A 16,867-nucleotide genomic window follows, 5' to 3' on the forward strand; every position below is an offset into this window, starting at 1 on the left:
GGGGTGGGGGGCTGGCCGCTGATGCCCCCCGGCGGGAGGATCCGGAGCGTCTCCCTCCCCTGGGGCGCCGCCAGCCCGGCGCGTGCGGACGGGCAGCCCGGAGCCGGAGCGTCGGAGGGGCTCCCCCGGCGGGGCTCGGGGCTTCCAGCGCGCCGGACCCCCCTCGACGGCCACAGTCGCTTTCCCGGCCCGAGAGGGGCTCTTGGGGGCCGCGGCCATGGCGGGGAAAGGGGCCGCCGCCAACGCCGGGGTCTTGCTGGTGACAGCCAACGTGGGATCCTTGTTCGATGATGTGAGTGGCGCGGGGCCTCGGGGGTCCCTGCCCGGGGAGAGGGGCGCGGGGGGGGGGGCCGGCCGTCGTGCGGGCGGGCGTGCATGCTGGCCCGCCCGTCCGCCGCGCATCCCCGGCGGAGGAGCGGCCGGCGAAGCCCCGACGGCCCCGGCCGACTTCCTCGGGGCGTGTGGCGGGGAGAGGCGGAGGGAGCGGCGGGGTGGGTCTCGGCCGGTCCTAGCGCTGCCCGCTCCGCCTCGACCATTAAGGCGAGCTGGGAGGTCGCCTAGGGCGCAGACCTCAGAGGGGCGCAGTTTTCAACAAGTTAGTTTCTTGGGGGCAAAAAATATGCAACTGACAATTTATATATTTCTATATCTATATCTATCTATATATGTATGTGTATGTGTGTGTGTGTGTGTGTGTGTGTATATATATATATATATATGTATGTATATATATGTATATATATGTATATATATATTTCTTTTAAGTACCACGAGGGAACGCATCTTTGGCATCTTCTGGGCATGTACTGGGGGTCACTAGGGGTGTGGGGGGGAGGTAGTTGTGAATTTCCTGCATTGTGCCAGGGGTTGGCCTAGATGACCCTGGTGGTCCCTTCCAAAGAATTTTCTGACAGTTAGAGTGGGTTCCTCAGTGGAGCAGGCTTCCTTGGGAGGTGGGGGGGCTCTCCTTCGCTGGAGGTTTTTAAGCAGAGGCTAGATGGCCATCTGTCAGCAAGGCTGATCCTGTGACCTTAGGCAGATGATGAGAGGGAGGGCATCTTGGCCATCTTCTGGGCACTGGGGGAGTGGTGGGGGGAGGTAGTTGTGAATGTCCTGCATTGTGCAGGGGGTTGGACTAGATGACCCTGGTGGTCCCTTCCAACTCTCTATCGTAGTGGTATGGAACAGAACTGGCTATAACATCTTCTAAAACATTTGGCGCTTTTATTGGTTCTGCAAGACATCTGTTTTTTCCCCCCAAACTGGTTAGCAATGGGGAGGGGCTGTCACAACAAGCAGTTCGCCTTGCCTGGGGCGCAAAAGGGACTGGCCCCGGCCCTGCCGGCGCTCCGCCCGCCTCGTGGAGCGGCCGCTGCCCAGGAGAGGCGCGCGGCGGGCCAGGTCGGGGGGGGGGGGTCGTCAGGCGGGGATTCCCTCCGGGCGGCGGCCCCGGGAGGCCAGGACGCTCCGCCTCCCCGCGCGGCGGGGCTCACCTGGGCTGGCTTCAGGTAGCCGGGGGCTGTTGACCGAGCCGTCGGCGCACGCCCGTGCCCGGCCCCGGCCGGGTTGCATAGCCCTCCCTCCCTCCCTCGGCTTAGAGTCCAGCGCCTCGCCCCAGAACCGACGGGTTGCAATTCAATCAAAGGCATTTCCCTCTAGGCGTTAGGAAGAATGGTCTAACAGTTGGAGCGCTTCCTCAGTGGAGCAGGCTTCCTTGGGAGGTGGTGGGCTCTCCTTCCCTGGAGGTTTTTAAGCAGAGGCTAGATGGCCATCTGTCAGCAAGGCTGATTCTGTACCTGATGGAAAAGAAACGACAGCAGCACAAATATCAATGCAGTTATATATATTGGGTGCAATATATATACATACATATATATATATATATATATATATATATATATATATATATATATATATATATATATATATATATATATATATACACACACACACACACACACAGTGACTACATAAATAACAAACAATACATGACAAGTTGGAGCGGTTCCTCAGTGGAGCAGGCTTCCTCGGGAGGTGGTGAGCTCTCCTTCCCTGGAGGTTTTTAAGCAGGGCCCATCTGTCAGCAAGGCTGATCCTGTGACCTAAGGCAGATCAAGAGAGGGAGGGCATCTTGGCCATCTTCTGGGCATGTACTGGGGGTCACTGGGGTGTGTGTGTGGGGGGGAGGTAGTTGTGAATTTCCTGCATTGTGCAGGGGGTTGGACTAGGTGATCTTGGTGGTCCCTTCCAACTCTGTGATCCTATGACCCTCCCTGCTCTATCCAGTCACTCTGCAGAGGTTTTCTCGCTGCGTATGCAAGTTGTCCGTGTGTACTTAACTTGTACTTCGTACTGGAGGGCAAGAAGGCGTCAGGCTGCTTAGGTGGTTTGCTGGGAGACTTCCTTTGGGCCCCTTGTCCTCAGGTACATCTCTTGGCCCGATGTAGTCTCATCTTGTCAGATCTGGGTTGGCCCTGGCCAGTATTTGGATGGGAGACCACCAAGGAATCCCAGGGTTTTCTATGCAGAGGCAGGCAAACGCAAACCACTTCAGTTAGTTTCTTGCCTTGAAAGCCCTGTGGGGTTCCAATAAATGGGCTGCAACTTGAAGGCACTTTCCCATGATTATGTGGTCTAGGGAGAGTTTTGCCTGGTTCAGAAGCCATCAGACTGCTTTTGTGGTTTGCCGGGAGGCTTCCTTAAGGTTGTCTTTGGGTACATCTCCTGGCCCGATCTAGTCCCATCTTGTCAGATCTGCGAAACTGAGCAGGGTCGGCCCTGGTCATTGTTTGGATGGGAGACCACCAAGGAATTCCTGGGCTGCTTTGCGGAGGCGGGCATTTGCAAACCACTTCTGTTAGTTTCTTGCCTTGAAAGCCCTGTGGGGTTGCAATAAATTGGCTGTGACTGGAGGGCCCTGTCTCCTGGCAGAACTGCATTTGTGTGTGAACAGGGACAGAAGGCTGCAGCAGTTCCCATGATTATGTGGTCTAAGGAGAGTTTTGCCCTGTTCAGGAGCGATTCTGTTGCCCAGTATTCACGTTGTGTTTCTCTAAGGCCTGGTTGACACATCATTTCTGTACATATGGGTACTGTACATTTGATGACAGTTAGTGGATTGTGCGAGCTGACTCCCCTGAAAAAATGTTTTGATTACGGTGTTGTAATGAAAGGCTGGCCCTGACCTGGATGGCCCAGGCTAGCCTGATCCCATCAGATCTCAGAAGCTAAGCAGGGTCAGCCCTGGTTAGTATTTGGATGGGAGACCACCAAGGAATACCAGGGTTGCTGTGCAGAGGAAGGCACTGGCAAACCACCTCTGTTAGTCTCTTGCCTTGAAAACCCCAAAAGGGGTCGCCATAAGTCGGCTGCGACTTGACGGCACCTTACACACACACACACACACACACACAAGGAAAGGCTGCAGCATCACAGTTAGAACTTTCTGTTTCTGAGCATCCATTTGCATGTGAATGTTCTCATTTGATGCTGTACTAATCAAGTGATTACGTACATGTGAACCAACCCTATATAGTGGGCATGTCTGAGGATCACCAAGCGTGCATACGGCATGTATTATGTGGACCACCTTTTACTGGGGAATTGAAGTTCCTTGTCTTGTTAGGATGGTTTTTGAAAGCTGATGTTTGAATATTTGGGATTGAGAGAGATGTTGCGACCACATGTGTAAATATGTACGCAACGTCAATGAAAAATGTGTGTTTTGAATTATTGGGAAATGTTTGTTCATATGTGTATTTGTGTTCTGTGTATCTTGAAAAGGTTTTATGAGGATGATAGCATTAAAATGCCTCGATATCTCAGCTCAAGCATGGGCTTAGATAGTACCTTTGTTATTAGTTGGAAATGTGAAAAACAGAAACACCCGTACAAAGTTTTCCAGCCTTGGGGACATTTTTCAGCTACAAGAGGCCAGAACCTAAAAGGAGGGAGAGGAGCAACGGAGGAGGGATAAATGTTCTTGATTTTGTGGGTTAATTAGCAGTTGATGGCTCCTGGAATGTATACTATACAGCACAATCCTAAGAATGCTTTCCTGGGAGTAAAAAAGGTAAAGTAAAAACCTTTTTTTTTAAAAAAAAGGTCATTACTAACCCATGGGGTGATGTCACATCATGACATTTACTAGGCAGACTATGTTTAAGGGGTGGTTCCCCAGTCGTTCCTGGGAGTATGTGTGTGTGTGTGTAAAGTGCCGTCAAGTCGCAGCCAACTTATGGTGACCCCTTTTGGGGTTTTCATGGCAAGAGACTAACAGAGGTGGTTTGCCAGTGCCTTCCTCTGCACAGCTAACCCTGGTATTCCTTGGTGGTCTCCCATCCAAATACTAACCAGGGCTGACCCTGCTTAGCTTCTGAGATCTGACGAGATAAGGCTAGCCTGGGCCATCCAGGTCAGGGCTCCTGGAAGTATAAGCACTACTAAATACACCTTCCTAGGATTCTGAGTAGATCTGCTTAAAATGGCACAGATGGTTTGTCTGTCCCGTTTCATTTTTGTAGCAGTTATATTTTTGTTAAGAACAGGTGGGGCCACTGGTGACTGGGTTGGGGATCGATTCCGCTTGTATGTTAACTATATTCATATTTTTCCTTTTTTCTTCTTTGTTTTTTATTTATATTTAACTAAAATAGAGCTCCATGGCGCAGAGTGGTAAGCTGCAGTACTGTAGTCCAAGCTCTGCTCATGACCTGACTTCATTCCCAATGGAAGTTGGTTTCAGGTAGCCGGCTCAAGGTTGACTCAGCCTTCCATCCTTCCGAGGTTGGTAAAATGAGTACCCAGCTTGCTGGGGGTAAAGGGAAGATGACTGGTGAAGGCACTGGCAAACCAACCCGTAAACAAAGTCTGCCTTGTAAACGTCAGGATGTGACATCACCCCATGGGTCAGGAATGACCCATTGCTTGCACCGGGGACCTTTACCTTTAAAAAAAAACTAAAATACCCGTAGCACTTAATCAAATAATACTCTATTTGTCTATTTAACTAAGATCCACATTATTATTGTTATGATATCACTACCTCTCTACAATTTACACATTAGAATGCTTTCTCCATCGTTGAAAGTGTTGAATTCCAGCAAGCATCAAGTTCTTCAGCATTTTTATTGTTATTATAGTATTTTAACTTAATTAAAGCATAGATTTAAGTCAGGAAATGTATTGCTTTTCTAGTTTCTCGCAAAATTTGTTCTAGCAGCCATTAACATATGGAGAAACATAACTCGGGTATCGTTTGATTTGTCTGGATATATTCATATTTTTCCATTGTACAATGTGAACCCAGAACAATGAGGAACTCTGTACAATTGTTGAAACGTACATTGGGCAAAAACCTCCCTGTGGGAGGGTGGCTCTGAGTTTGTCACACAGCAGTTAGGCAAATCCTGCTCTTCTAAAAATTGAGTGTGATGATAAAAATATATAGCTTCTAGAGAGAACCCCCCTTTAAATTACACTGTGCATAGTAATGCACTTCTTGAAAATGTCCTAAAGCTGCGAGCTTCCTCTGAAGCTACCCTGGGTAGCTCTTGGTGTTCCTCTCTGGGCTTGCTAAATTGAGTGCTTCCAGTGGGTGATGACTTTCTAGCCTGATTTACTGCACATTTACTGAGAAGGCTCGCTTGGTTCAATATAGTTTACTTATGAGTAAAGCATAAATAGGTTTGCAGTTTTCATTCTTCAATGATAATTTCTCCGTTGAATTTAAATTGCTAGCTTAAGGTCTTTTTTCAGGAGAATACTTGTAATGAAAATAGACCAAAACAAAACTAGAGACCTTAATTCAACTGTTAGAATGTGTTTGCTTCATTCCTAATGTGCCATTATACTTAGTTTGGATACCAGGCATGGGATGAATTGACACGTGGAGGGAGTTTGGTATAGTAGTTAGAATGTTGGTTTAGGCTTGGGGAAACCCAGGATCAAATTCCAACTCGTCCATGAAGCTCACTGGATGGCCTGGGTTGACCTTTTGTGATGGGATGAGCTTTGGGATGTAGTCATGGCTCGGTGGTAGAGCATCTGCATTCAGAAGTTCCCAGGTTCAAGACCCAGCATCTCCAGGATCAGGTAGAAAAAATATCAGGTAGTACATGGTGCAAAAGATTTCTGTAGAGGCAGGCTATCCATTTAATTCAAAGGAGGGTCTGTGGCACAATGGCAGAGCATCTCCTTTGCAGTCTGAAGGCTCTAGGTTCAATCCTTGACATATTCAATGAAAAAGGTCAAGTAGTAAGTAATAGACATCCACCTGAGACCTGGAGATCTGCTGCCAGTCAGAGAAGACAGTATTGGCCTTGATAGACCAGGGGTCTTCTTCAGTATAAGATAGCTTCATGTACGTATAGCTTAACCTACCTCACAGGTTGTTGATGGAGGGCAGAATCACATATGGTACCCTGAACTTCCTAGAAGAAGGGTGAGATAAAATCTGATTTTAGGAAAGACAGAGCAGAAAAGCTGCTGCAAGCCACAGGGTGTTACCTCCTGTGTCGACCTATTAAAATAGTGGGGCTGCTTTGCTGCAAGTCATGGTGGTGATGGAAAGTGCTGTCATGGTCCAGATGACTTATGGCAATCCCATAGAGTTTTCAAGGCAAGAGAATAGCACAGCTGGTTGCCATTGCCTGCCTCTGCATAGCAACTCTGGTATTCCTCGGTGGTCTCCTATCCAAATACTATCCAGGGCTGTCCCTGCTTAGCTTCTAAGATCCAACCAGACTGGACCAGCTTGAGCCAACCAGATCAGGGTGCTGCAGGTCATTGCCTGCTGCAAAATCCCATGATTCATCGCGACTGTATATACAAACTCTGCACACACCTTTTTCTCAAGCTGTCGTGAAATCCACTGTAGTTTCCATTGGGCATTTCAAATGCTCTAAGGTTGTATCAAAGCCTGAGAAGTCTCAGGACAGAAAGCAGACAAGCTCCATTACCTTTATTTTTGCAGAGGAATAAAATAAAATGTTACTGTAGAATATTCCATTAAGCTAACTCTTAAACATGATGAGCATAAGAAGAGCCCTGCTGGTTCAGAACAAGGATCCAGTGTGTCTTTTTCAACTGTGGCCAGTGAGATACAAGTTATCCGGACATCTGATATCCAGACTGATCCAAAAACCAGTGGGGCCACTGGTGACTGGGTTGGGGATCGATTCCGCTTGTATGTTAACTATATTCATATTTTTCCTTTTTTCTTTGTTTTTTATTTATATTTAACTAAAATAGAGCTCCATGGCGCAGAGTGGTAAGCTGCAGTACTGCAGTCCAAGCTCTGCTCACGACCGGAGTTCAATCCCGACGGAAGTTGGTTTGAGGTAGCCGGCTCAAGGTTGACTCAGCCTTCCATCCTTCTGAGGTTGGTGAAATGAGTACCCAGCTTGCTGGGGGTAAAGGGAAGATGACTGGGGAAGGCACTGGCAAACTACCCCGTAAACAAAGTCTGCCTAGGAAACGTCGGGATGTGACATCACCCCATGGGTCAGGAATGACCTGGTGCTTGCACAGGGGACTTTTACCTTTATGTGTATAAAGCCGCAGTTCCCAAACTTTCTGAGTCATGGGGCACTTTTCAGGAGAGAAATTCATCACAGAGCACTAATTTTCACCTAGCACTTATATACTAAACTGAATGACAGTAGTATTTTTCTTTCCAATCTCTTCATGGAGCACTCGGAGATGTTTTGTGGTGCACCAAGTGCTCCGTGGAGCACAGTTTGGAAACCGCTGGTATAAAATATATATAAAGCATAAATGAATTTAATGTTTAGACTTGGATCCCATCCCCATGGAATCTCAATATGTATACGCAAAAATTCCAAAATACGTAAAGATCCAAAATACGAACCGCTTTTGGTCCCAAGGAATCCGGATAAGGGATACTCAATCTGTATCTTCAAGATGTCTAAAAGCGGCGCATGCAGGTATCATGTTATATGACCCCAGCACTTGGTATTCGGAAGTATACTTTCTTTGATCCTGGAGGGTCCGTTTAGCTATCGTGACGAATAACCATTGACAGGTGAATCCAGTAACCCTTTTAAAAAGCCATCTAAACTAATGGCCATCACCACATTCTGTGGCAATATATCTACTGTTATTACTTACATATCCATCGTGTGAAATAGTACTTCCTTTCCTCTGTTCTGAACCTTCAGCCGCTCAGCTGCATGCAACTTCTCAGCGCGAACCTATTTTGTGTAAATATTAGTTATATTTTGCTGATAGGCGTAGATTTGTTGTTTGGCCTGCGCGCTGCGTTCGCATCTGAGGCCCTGTTCTCTGTTTCTTCGATGTTTGAAATAAGATTGGATGGTCATTACCAGTGACAGGGCCTTTACTGTGGTGTTCCTCAGCTGAGAAATACTCATCCCGTAGCTACTTACCTGTTACTTTGTTATTGTTTTTAAAGTTTTTATTTAATTTATTTATAACAGTTATATCCCACCTTTCCGCCCAGTTAGGGCCGTCAAGGACACCGTTTATGTTTTATCTGCTAGGTGAAAACGTGGCTTCCTTCCCTATCATTTTGTTCTTTTGTTTCTGGGGAGTTTCCTTCATTATAATTTTATTTCATCTTTTAACTGTCTGCTTGAAGTTAGTTTGCTGTGCTTCTGTGGTGCTGTATTTTGTTCTGCTGTCTTATTGGTTTCACTGATATTTAGTTTATTTGGTTTTTTGTTTTTTGTAGTGTGTTTTTTATGCCTCTGGGCACATCGCGAAGAGAGGTGGGTAAGAAATAAATAAATAGAAATTGATTCATGGCAATGCTTGGTATTTCACAGAATAAATAATTTGGGGCTGCACTGCTCAGAACCTTTTCGGTTGGAGAACATATGAAGAACATAATAATTAAGTGCCATCAAGTCACAACCAACTTATAGGCATTTCACAACCAACTTGCACCTCATGGGCATTTCAAGGCAAGAGTTGAGCAGAGAGGATGCCATAGCATTCTTCTGCATAGCACGCTGTTCTTCCTTGGTAGCCTCCCATCCAAGTATGAAACATGGCTGACTCTGTTGAGCTTTCAAGTTTTGACATACTCAGGCTAGTCTGAGCTATTCAGGCTGCTAGGAGATCACTGGAGTACCCCAACACAAGAAGAGTTGGTTTTTATATGCTGACTTTCTCTACCACTTAAGGGAGAATCAAACTGGCTTACAATCACCTTCCCTTCCCGTCCCCAAAGCAGACACGCTGTGAGGGAGGTGGGGCTGAGAGAGTGTGACTTGCCCAAGGTCACCCAGCTGACTTCGTGTGTAGACGTGGGGAAACAAATCCAGTTCACCAGATTAGCCTCCGCTGCTCATGTGGAGGAGTGAAGAATCAAACCCGGTTCTCCAGATTACACTGCTCCAAGCCACCACTCTTAACCACTATACCATGCTGGCTCTCTATAGTGAGAGTTAGGTATCAAGCCCACTTCAGTACAGTATAAAAATTTGCTACTTAATGTTCACTATATTAGGGTGCCCCTGTGTTCTCTAATCAAAACTCTTCCTTTTCTTTTTAGAAAAACCAAGGAGATTTAGTTCTGGCTAACTTGTCCCTTGGATTTCAGTGGGGCTTCAGTGTGACAGTTTGTTTTTAGAATGGGGCCAAGATATTTTAACAACCTGCTTGATATTGCAGAGTTGTGAAACCACTTGATCCACAGATATTTTGATGGTTGTATAAATATGCCATTCATTGTGTTCTTCAAGTTGATGTCTGGGCCATAACTTGTAAAATCTTAATGAAAACAGTGGGACTGTAAAGGTACATAGCTCTGCGCTGACTTCCAGTTATTGCCCCACTCCTTTTCCGTGTAAAGTCATGCAGGTTTTTTCATGATTGGACCCAGGTCCATGAACATGATCTGGCAAAGGTAAGCCATTTAAGTCCAGGAAAGTTTAGTACTTGCTTCAGTCCCTTCCTCTCAAATCAGTGGGTTTTACAGGAATTTATTCTTGGCTTGAACATGCCCAACTCAAAGGTGACTGCATCCAGATCCCATGACTAACGTATGATCGTTCATGACGGGCATGAATGCTTTTCACAGAGCTCTTGCTGTCCCCTCCACTTGCCCGCAAAGCTTGACTGAAATTTATTGTCTCAGGAGGTTTTTAATCAATCATGGCGTTGTAAACCATGGTCTAAGGCCAGTTGAGAACCCTGGTTTGCGGGAATACAATAAACTCAGTTTGTCTAGGCCAGGGGTGGGGAACGTCAGGCCCAGGGGTTGTTTAAGGCCCGTGAAATCATTTGGTCTGGCCCTTTATGGGTGATGGCAGATCTGTAGCTCAGAAGGATCTAAGACTGGCGATCCGCCCCCTCCCGCGGACAGGAATAGCCTCTATTTAAGGTGGATATGAGTTTGTTTTGCCGAGAAAAGGAACCTTCTTTCCCCCTTGCAGAAGAGTCGTTAGCTATGGAGCTGCTAGGACCACCCAAGAAACTGTTAACCCTTTCCCACTCGGGCCATGGAGAAACGTATTCTCTCTGTACTACAAGAGGGCTGGGGGCGGAAGTGGTGACAATGGAGGGGTTAAAGGGGGCAGGGCCAGAATGCGTGTGTGTGTGTGTGGCGAGTTCTTAGCCAGTGTGTTCTCATTTCATCCCCTCAGGCGGAGGTAGCAGGAGCTGGCTATGTAATCCGGCCCCGACCATGCAGAACAGGAGCAACTCCAGTGTGTGGCTGGACGGCTACGCCCGGCTGGTGCAATAGACCATCCTGTGCCACTGGTTGGATGCCTGCCTGCTTGCCCGTGCGGGGGGGCGGGCTCATCTGGGGCAGTTGCCTGCTTGGGGCTTGGTCGGCTAATTTTTAAGTTGGCCCTTGGCGGAAAAAAGGTTCCCCACCCCTGGTCTAGGCAACCGTATTCGGATGTCACAGCCAACTGAAGCTTGATTCAGTGCTTTTCGAATGTGGAAGTTTTCAGTGGCAAGGATAGGAGGGAGTGCTTGGATATGTTCATGCCCATCACAGACACACAGAGGGGAAGCCATGATAATCAAGACGTGGCTGAAGATCCCATTCTAATAGTCATCATTAGACCAGTGTTTCCCAACCTTTTTACCCTTGCGGAACAATTGAAATCATATTCAGGTCTCAGGGAACCCCTATATATGATTACATATGATTTACATATGATTAGCCTGTTGATCACTATTTCTTGTGGAACCCCTAGTGATTTCTCGCGGAACCGTGGTTGAGAAATGTTGCTTTAGAGGGTTCCTTTAATTGCTTGCAGTTAGGCTTTGGATTATGAATGGTCTTTTAGTAGACAGTTGTTGAACTAAGGGCTTTCTTTCCAGTCTGTTTTGAAAGGCCTAGCTTTCATTGAGAAAGTAAACCTGATCCTGGAGTCTACCACTTCAGATGTGCAGGTGAGGGCTGGCATGATATAGTGCTTCTTGATGCAAAAGAGTCCCTCAGTGTAGAATGGTAACCTGTTGGGAAGAAGGCTAGACTCGATTCCTTTCCCCAATACCTAGTCTTCTATATGGGGAGGTTTTAGAGAAAGTTCAATCATGTGACACCACCACCACCCTGGAGCTGTAAATGGTACAGCCAAGACACAAGTTTTCCATCTCTGTAACAATTAGATCTAGGTTGTATTTATTTTATTTATTTTAAGCTTTTCTCCCCAGTGGGGAATAAGAGTGGCTTACAAGTTCTGTCTCCCCTGTGCCATTTTATGACAACAACCCTGTGAGGTTGGACAGGCTGAGAGGGAGAGCGACTGGTTCAAGGTCACCCAGCAAGCTTTTATAGCCGAATGGGGATTTGAATCTGGGTCTCCTGGCCCAGCTCCATAACCACTACACCGTGCTGGCTTTTAGTGATACCCTGGATACAAGTAATTTTGTTGGAGTGCCTCTTTGAGAAGGGCATTGAGGGTTGCCTGACCAGGACCCAACCTCTCTGAAATAAATGTAACATCAACTGTTCTGAAATATACGCTGTACATTCGGGGAATGCCATGCCAAGGTTCTGAACGTTCAGTACACGATTCCACATGAAATAGTCTTGACGGCAACGTGAAATTTGACTGGCTTGTGACTGGTTACCTTCTTTAGTGGTGCTTGTAAATTGTCTAGAAAGCCGCATCGCCTGAGAACGTACTGTTCCCATCGTTATCTGGAAGCCTGGTAATTCCTGGTTTGCCGAACCCAATCAGAGCGCTTCTGAAACAGAGTCCCTACTGGCTGTTCTTGTGTGTCGCTTTTCAGTGGCTCGCTGGTAATTCATAATGCCACAGCGGTGATTTAGAACCACCCTTGCTCTCCTCGGATGTGCATTCTGCTCCCCGCGCTAGAATTAGCGAGAACACGCTGTTTCCTTTTCTTTCCCTTCCAGCATACCAGGGGCTCTGCACGCTTTGAGTCAGTTCCCGTGGGCTGGAGGTGGGCAATCCTTGCCCTCACTTTCGGAGGTGATTCAATCGACTTCTGACCTGCTGGCCAACTCACAAATAGTTTAAGCCAGTTTCTACCAGGAAAGGGTTTGTAGAAATGAGAGCCGTGGAGATTTCTGCTCGCAGGAAATTTGGCCTGGTCGTCATCTGAGACAGTAATGAGGTGAATGCTGAGGTGGCGTGTACAATAGATTGTATCACTGCCGCTCAGGGATTACATTTTTTCAACATTTCCTGACATTACTAACTCTCCAGAAGTGGAATAACTAGTAGTTGAAAGGGCTAGGCTAGAATCTTTGGTTGCTGTGTTATTTGCTGGGAATCTATATGTGGGGAGCATTGCATATGTGTTTCTCCTCCCCCCTCCCAACACACACACACACCTGCAGTCTGAACTGATACAGCTCATTTTATCACTAATGCTGTGGCATATGCCTTTTAGACCTGAGTTGCGTCGTAGTGGTTCAGAATGACCTGGGTGAAACCTTCTGGGGTTGGTACCTGCTCTTTCATCTTGTGCTTTTGAATGCTATGGAAGCGACGCCTGCTGTGAGACACCGTGATTTCTAAGGCTGTAATCCGATATACATGTACGTGGGAGCAAATTCTGTTTCATTCAGCGGGGTTTACTTCTGAGTAAACATACATTGGATTGGGTTGCAGATCACTTCGCAAAGCCTGCGCAGGAGACAAATGCTACATTTTGGTAGACATATTCATTCGATGAATAATATGTCCCCAAAAGACGATATTGCCTCTGTCTTTGCAAATGCACAATAAAATCCTACCCAAAAAAGTGACTGTGAGTTCAGGGTGGGAAAAGACCGATTGCTTTTTTTTTTTTTTAAGTCTCTGTTATTTTTTCTAGTTTGTTGCTGTTGGAATACAAGCTGGAAATTGAGCGGTCAAAAATCTGGAGTTGGGACAGTAATTAAGAAATACTGTTTTATGAAGTGAAATATGATTTGGTTTTTAGTCGGCTCTGGAGTTTGACATTTATAAACCAGCAGGAGACTGCCTTACTTGTTTCTTATTACTTGCAGAGGAAGAAAGAGATCTGTTTTATGTTTGACCCTGAGATGGTGTTAAAAGATTGCACTTACAAATGACAGATTCCTATTGGGGGACACAAACTAATAATTTACTGTAATAATGTTCTTAAAATCCAACCAGTGTAATATTTATTATAATATACTGTTCAACCCAGAAGGTGGTGCCGGTTTTTGTTTTTGCTTATCTCCTTTGATGCTGATTCCAAGAGACAAAATGGTGACCTCTAGAATGTAAATTGTGCCTGTTTGCATACATCTGGGTGTTTGTAAACCCACCAGCTCTTTATCTGAGCTAACTAAACTAACACAATTAAAGCAGGATTTGTAGCCTTGCGGTTGTTCTTTCTCATTCACAGGAGAGAGAATGAAAATTTGAGCTAGCCAGACATTTGCATCTCTCTAATCTGTGTGATTCTCTGCTGTTCCATGCGCCCATCAGGATTCTCATTGGCCTGCGCAACACTTTACATGGCTGGTGGAATGGAAAAAACTTGCTCACGTTCACTGTATTCCACCGAGAGGGGGCTTCTAACTAAAGGTGTAGTCCAGGATTCTGCGTTTACATTGATTTTTCTGGCGTTAGTCCGTTTTGCAAATTCTTTGCTATTTGAGCTCAAACGGCACACAAGTCTGCAACATTTTTTGCCCTTGAGCTTCTTCCTAAATTATTACACAGCTTCCAAACAGCCTAAATAAATCTCTCCCTTGGGGTTAATGGCTTTCTCTGATTTGATGTTATATGGCAGTAGATTTGATTTTCCGGTTGCTCTGCCTGCTGGGTCCGAGTGTGCTTTGGTACTGTTCAGCTAGTCTCATATTGAACAGCATCAGTTTTAGCCGAGAGGAATATGATTTTAAAGTTAAGTTGGGACGAGCTCGTCTTGCTCCTAAGGTATTTTGCTACTTTGGAACTCAGAATAATTTTGTACTAATCAAGTGATGGCACTTTACACACACACATATTAGATAGTGTTTAGCTCAACCCCCTTGAGTTTCCCTTGACTTTTAGGTTGAGTTTCTTTGTTCCCCTTTTTCTTCAGCTGCTCTTCAGTAAAACTGCTCCAGAAAAAGTAGCTTCAGGGTTTCAGGAATTAAAAAATTCATTTTTGTAGACATGTGAATACAGTCCTGCTATTCTTCCTTGGGATGATGAGCCTCAAATAGAAACATTGTTTTTTTAATTAGTCTGTAAAATTGCTGGCAGTGAAAACGTGAATGGTTTATGGCCATTACCACACAGGTTATTTGCCTTGGGTTCAATACAGTTGGGAAGAGGAATTTTTTCCCACTTCTCCACAGCATTGTGGTGAATTTGTTCACCTCTGGGGGTTTCCCTGGCTTTTCTCTGATCTTTCTGAAACATTTTTTGCTCTGAAGTTTTGGGAAAGATCTCAGTAAAACCTGGAGGTTGCTGGGTGGGATTTTCCTTGACCCTGTCTCCGCAGCAAAAATACACACTACTGGGAGAGTTTGTTTTTTTAAGCACTAGAAAGTCATTATATTGGTATACCATTGTGATAGTAGGTGTTATACCTTTCATTTTAAAAAAAGCTTTGAATTTTCAAAAAGTATATCTCTTGCTCCTTCCCTTGCAGAGATATAAGGGGAGAGGCATATCTTTGCTACCAAAGGGACTAGAGAGTTACTTAAAAAAAGAAAGCTGGGAATTCACAGAACTTGTTACACTTATTATTACAATGACATTTTGATATAATAATATTCTAGCACCTGTTTTTTTTTAAAAAAATTTGCAAAAGCCCTGCTGGCACAGGTGGAGGAGTTGGCCTAGGGTTGCAAGGTCCCTCTTTGCCACCAGCGGGAGGGTTTTGGGGCGGAGCCTGAGGAGGGCGGGGTTTGGGGAGGGGAGGGATTTCAAAGCCATAGAGTCCAATCGCCAAAGCAGCCATTTTCTCCAGGTGAACTGATATCAGGAGATCTCCAGCTAGTACCTGAAGATTGGCAGCCCTAAGGTGGCCACTTTTGAGGGAACGGGACAGGGAAGCTGCAGTGAAACCTGCCACATGGAAGCCCCGCAGCCTCTGCAGGTTATCTGCATGTGCACCAGTCTTGGGGAAGCCACACAAACCCCTCCCTGTGTGGAAACCACATGTGTTTGTGCCACTGCTGCATTTTCCCCCCTTTTGTGTTTTTTTTCCCTCCGATTGCACAGTTTACCTCTTAAATGTCTACAATGATTGTGGCACAACGGGACAGATATATATTTGTTTTAGACTGCAGAGCTTCTGTGTATATTCAGGTTGCACTAGGAATGCTTACTTCTGATTATCCGTCCCTTCCCCTGATGGATTTGGTAGAGTTATTAACAGCTTTGTTCTTTACTGATTTTTATGCGGCATTTTTTACTTCATCAGATAGTAGTGAGGTATGTGAGCACTGGAGTTGCCAACAACCTAGAGGGGGGTGGGGGAAAGCCTGTCCCTTTAATAGAGGTTTAATGGGGTGGAAATGGGCTGCTGAAGCTTTTCATGGCATGGAGGTAAATAACATCCCATTAAGCCTCTATCAAAGAGACAAGACTTTTTTTTCCCCTTCCAGGCAGTTGGCAACCCTAGTGAGTACTTGAAGAACAACTGTTGAAAAGGCTGTAGCCAAAACCTACAGCACACAGTGTCCTTTGTAGCTATATTAGGACATTGCTCTAGGGAGACAGGCTGTTTAGGACTTACAAAATAGGGACATAAAGAGGCCATTTAGATACAACTTACATTTTAACACCAGAGCTCCTTTTTGTAACCTTGTTACAATCGATCTATTATTTTCTCCAGAGCTCTGGAAAGTGTATATTGGTTTTTCCTCATTTATCCTCACAGCAACCCTGTAAGGTAGTTAGGCTGCAAAAAAAGTGACTTGCCCAGAGAGCTTCATGGCTGAGCTAGGGTTCCCAGGTACCCTCTGGCAACTAGTGGGGTAGGGGAGTGGGGGGGAATGTACCAGCAGCGGACGGAGGCCTAGCCTCCACGTTGTCAGTGACATGTCGATGTCACTTCTGGCAGTCACCAGATGTGACATCATCATATTGTCAGCATTGTGTTGATGTCACTTCCTGTGAGCGCCGGAAGTGACAGTGACACATCACTGCTGATGTGGGGACTACGCCTTAGTTCTCCACTGATAGGAATTCAGCTGGCTGGCTGAATGGTGCCGGGGGAGGGCCCCCAAAGTGGGGGATCCCCCACTCCCAGTGGGAGTATGAAGGCGAGTCTCCCTTGTCCAAGTATGTTGATCTGTCCCCTCTGCTACACCCTTTTACCCAGAACAGTCATGACCCACTCCTTTCTCCAGTGCACAAAGTATAAGACTTTTCTTTCCATGAATAAATTTCACACAGGCTTTCCTATTTCCTCCTCTCCCCTATTGTATCCTCACGAC

General features: G+C 46.1%; 1 protein-coding gene across 2 annotated transcripts in view; it reads left to right on the top strand.

Moving 5' to 3' along the window:
- Positions 1 to 211: 211 nt before the first annotated feature.
- The window catches only part of INPP5A (inositol polyphosphate-5-phosphatase A), a 321,869-nt gene continuing 305,213 nt past the window's right edge, over positions 212 to 16,867 (top strand). For both annotated transcript variants that reach the window (XM_056849629.1, XM_056849628.1), the window contains exon 1: positions 212 to 292. In XM_056849629.1, coding sequence (XP_056705607.1) covers positions 218 to 292 — 75 coding nt within the window. In that variant the 5' untranslated portion in view covers positions 212 to 217. The remainder of the gene's footprint in view (positions 293 to 16,867) is intronic.

Source organism: Euleptes europaea, chromosome 5 (genome assembly GCF_029931775.1).
Source record: "Euleptes europaea isolate rEulEur1 chromosome 5, rEulEur1.hap1, whole genome shotgun sequence".
Lineage (NCBI taxonomy): Eukaryota > Metazoa > Chordata > Lepidosauria > Squamata > Sphaerodactylidae > Euleptes > Euleptes europaea.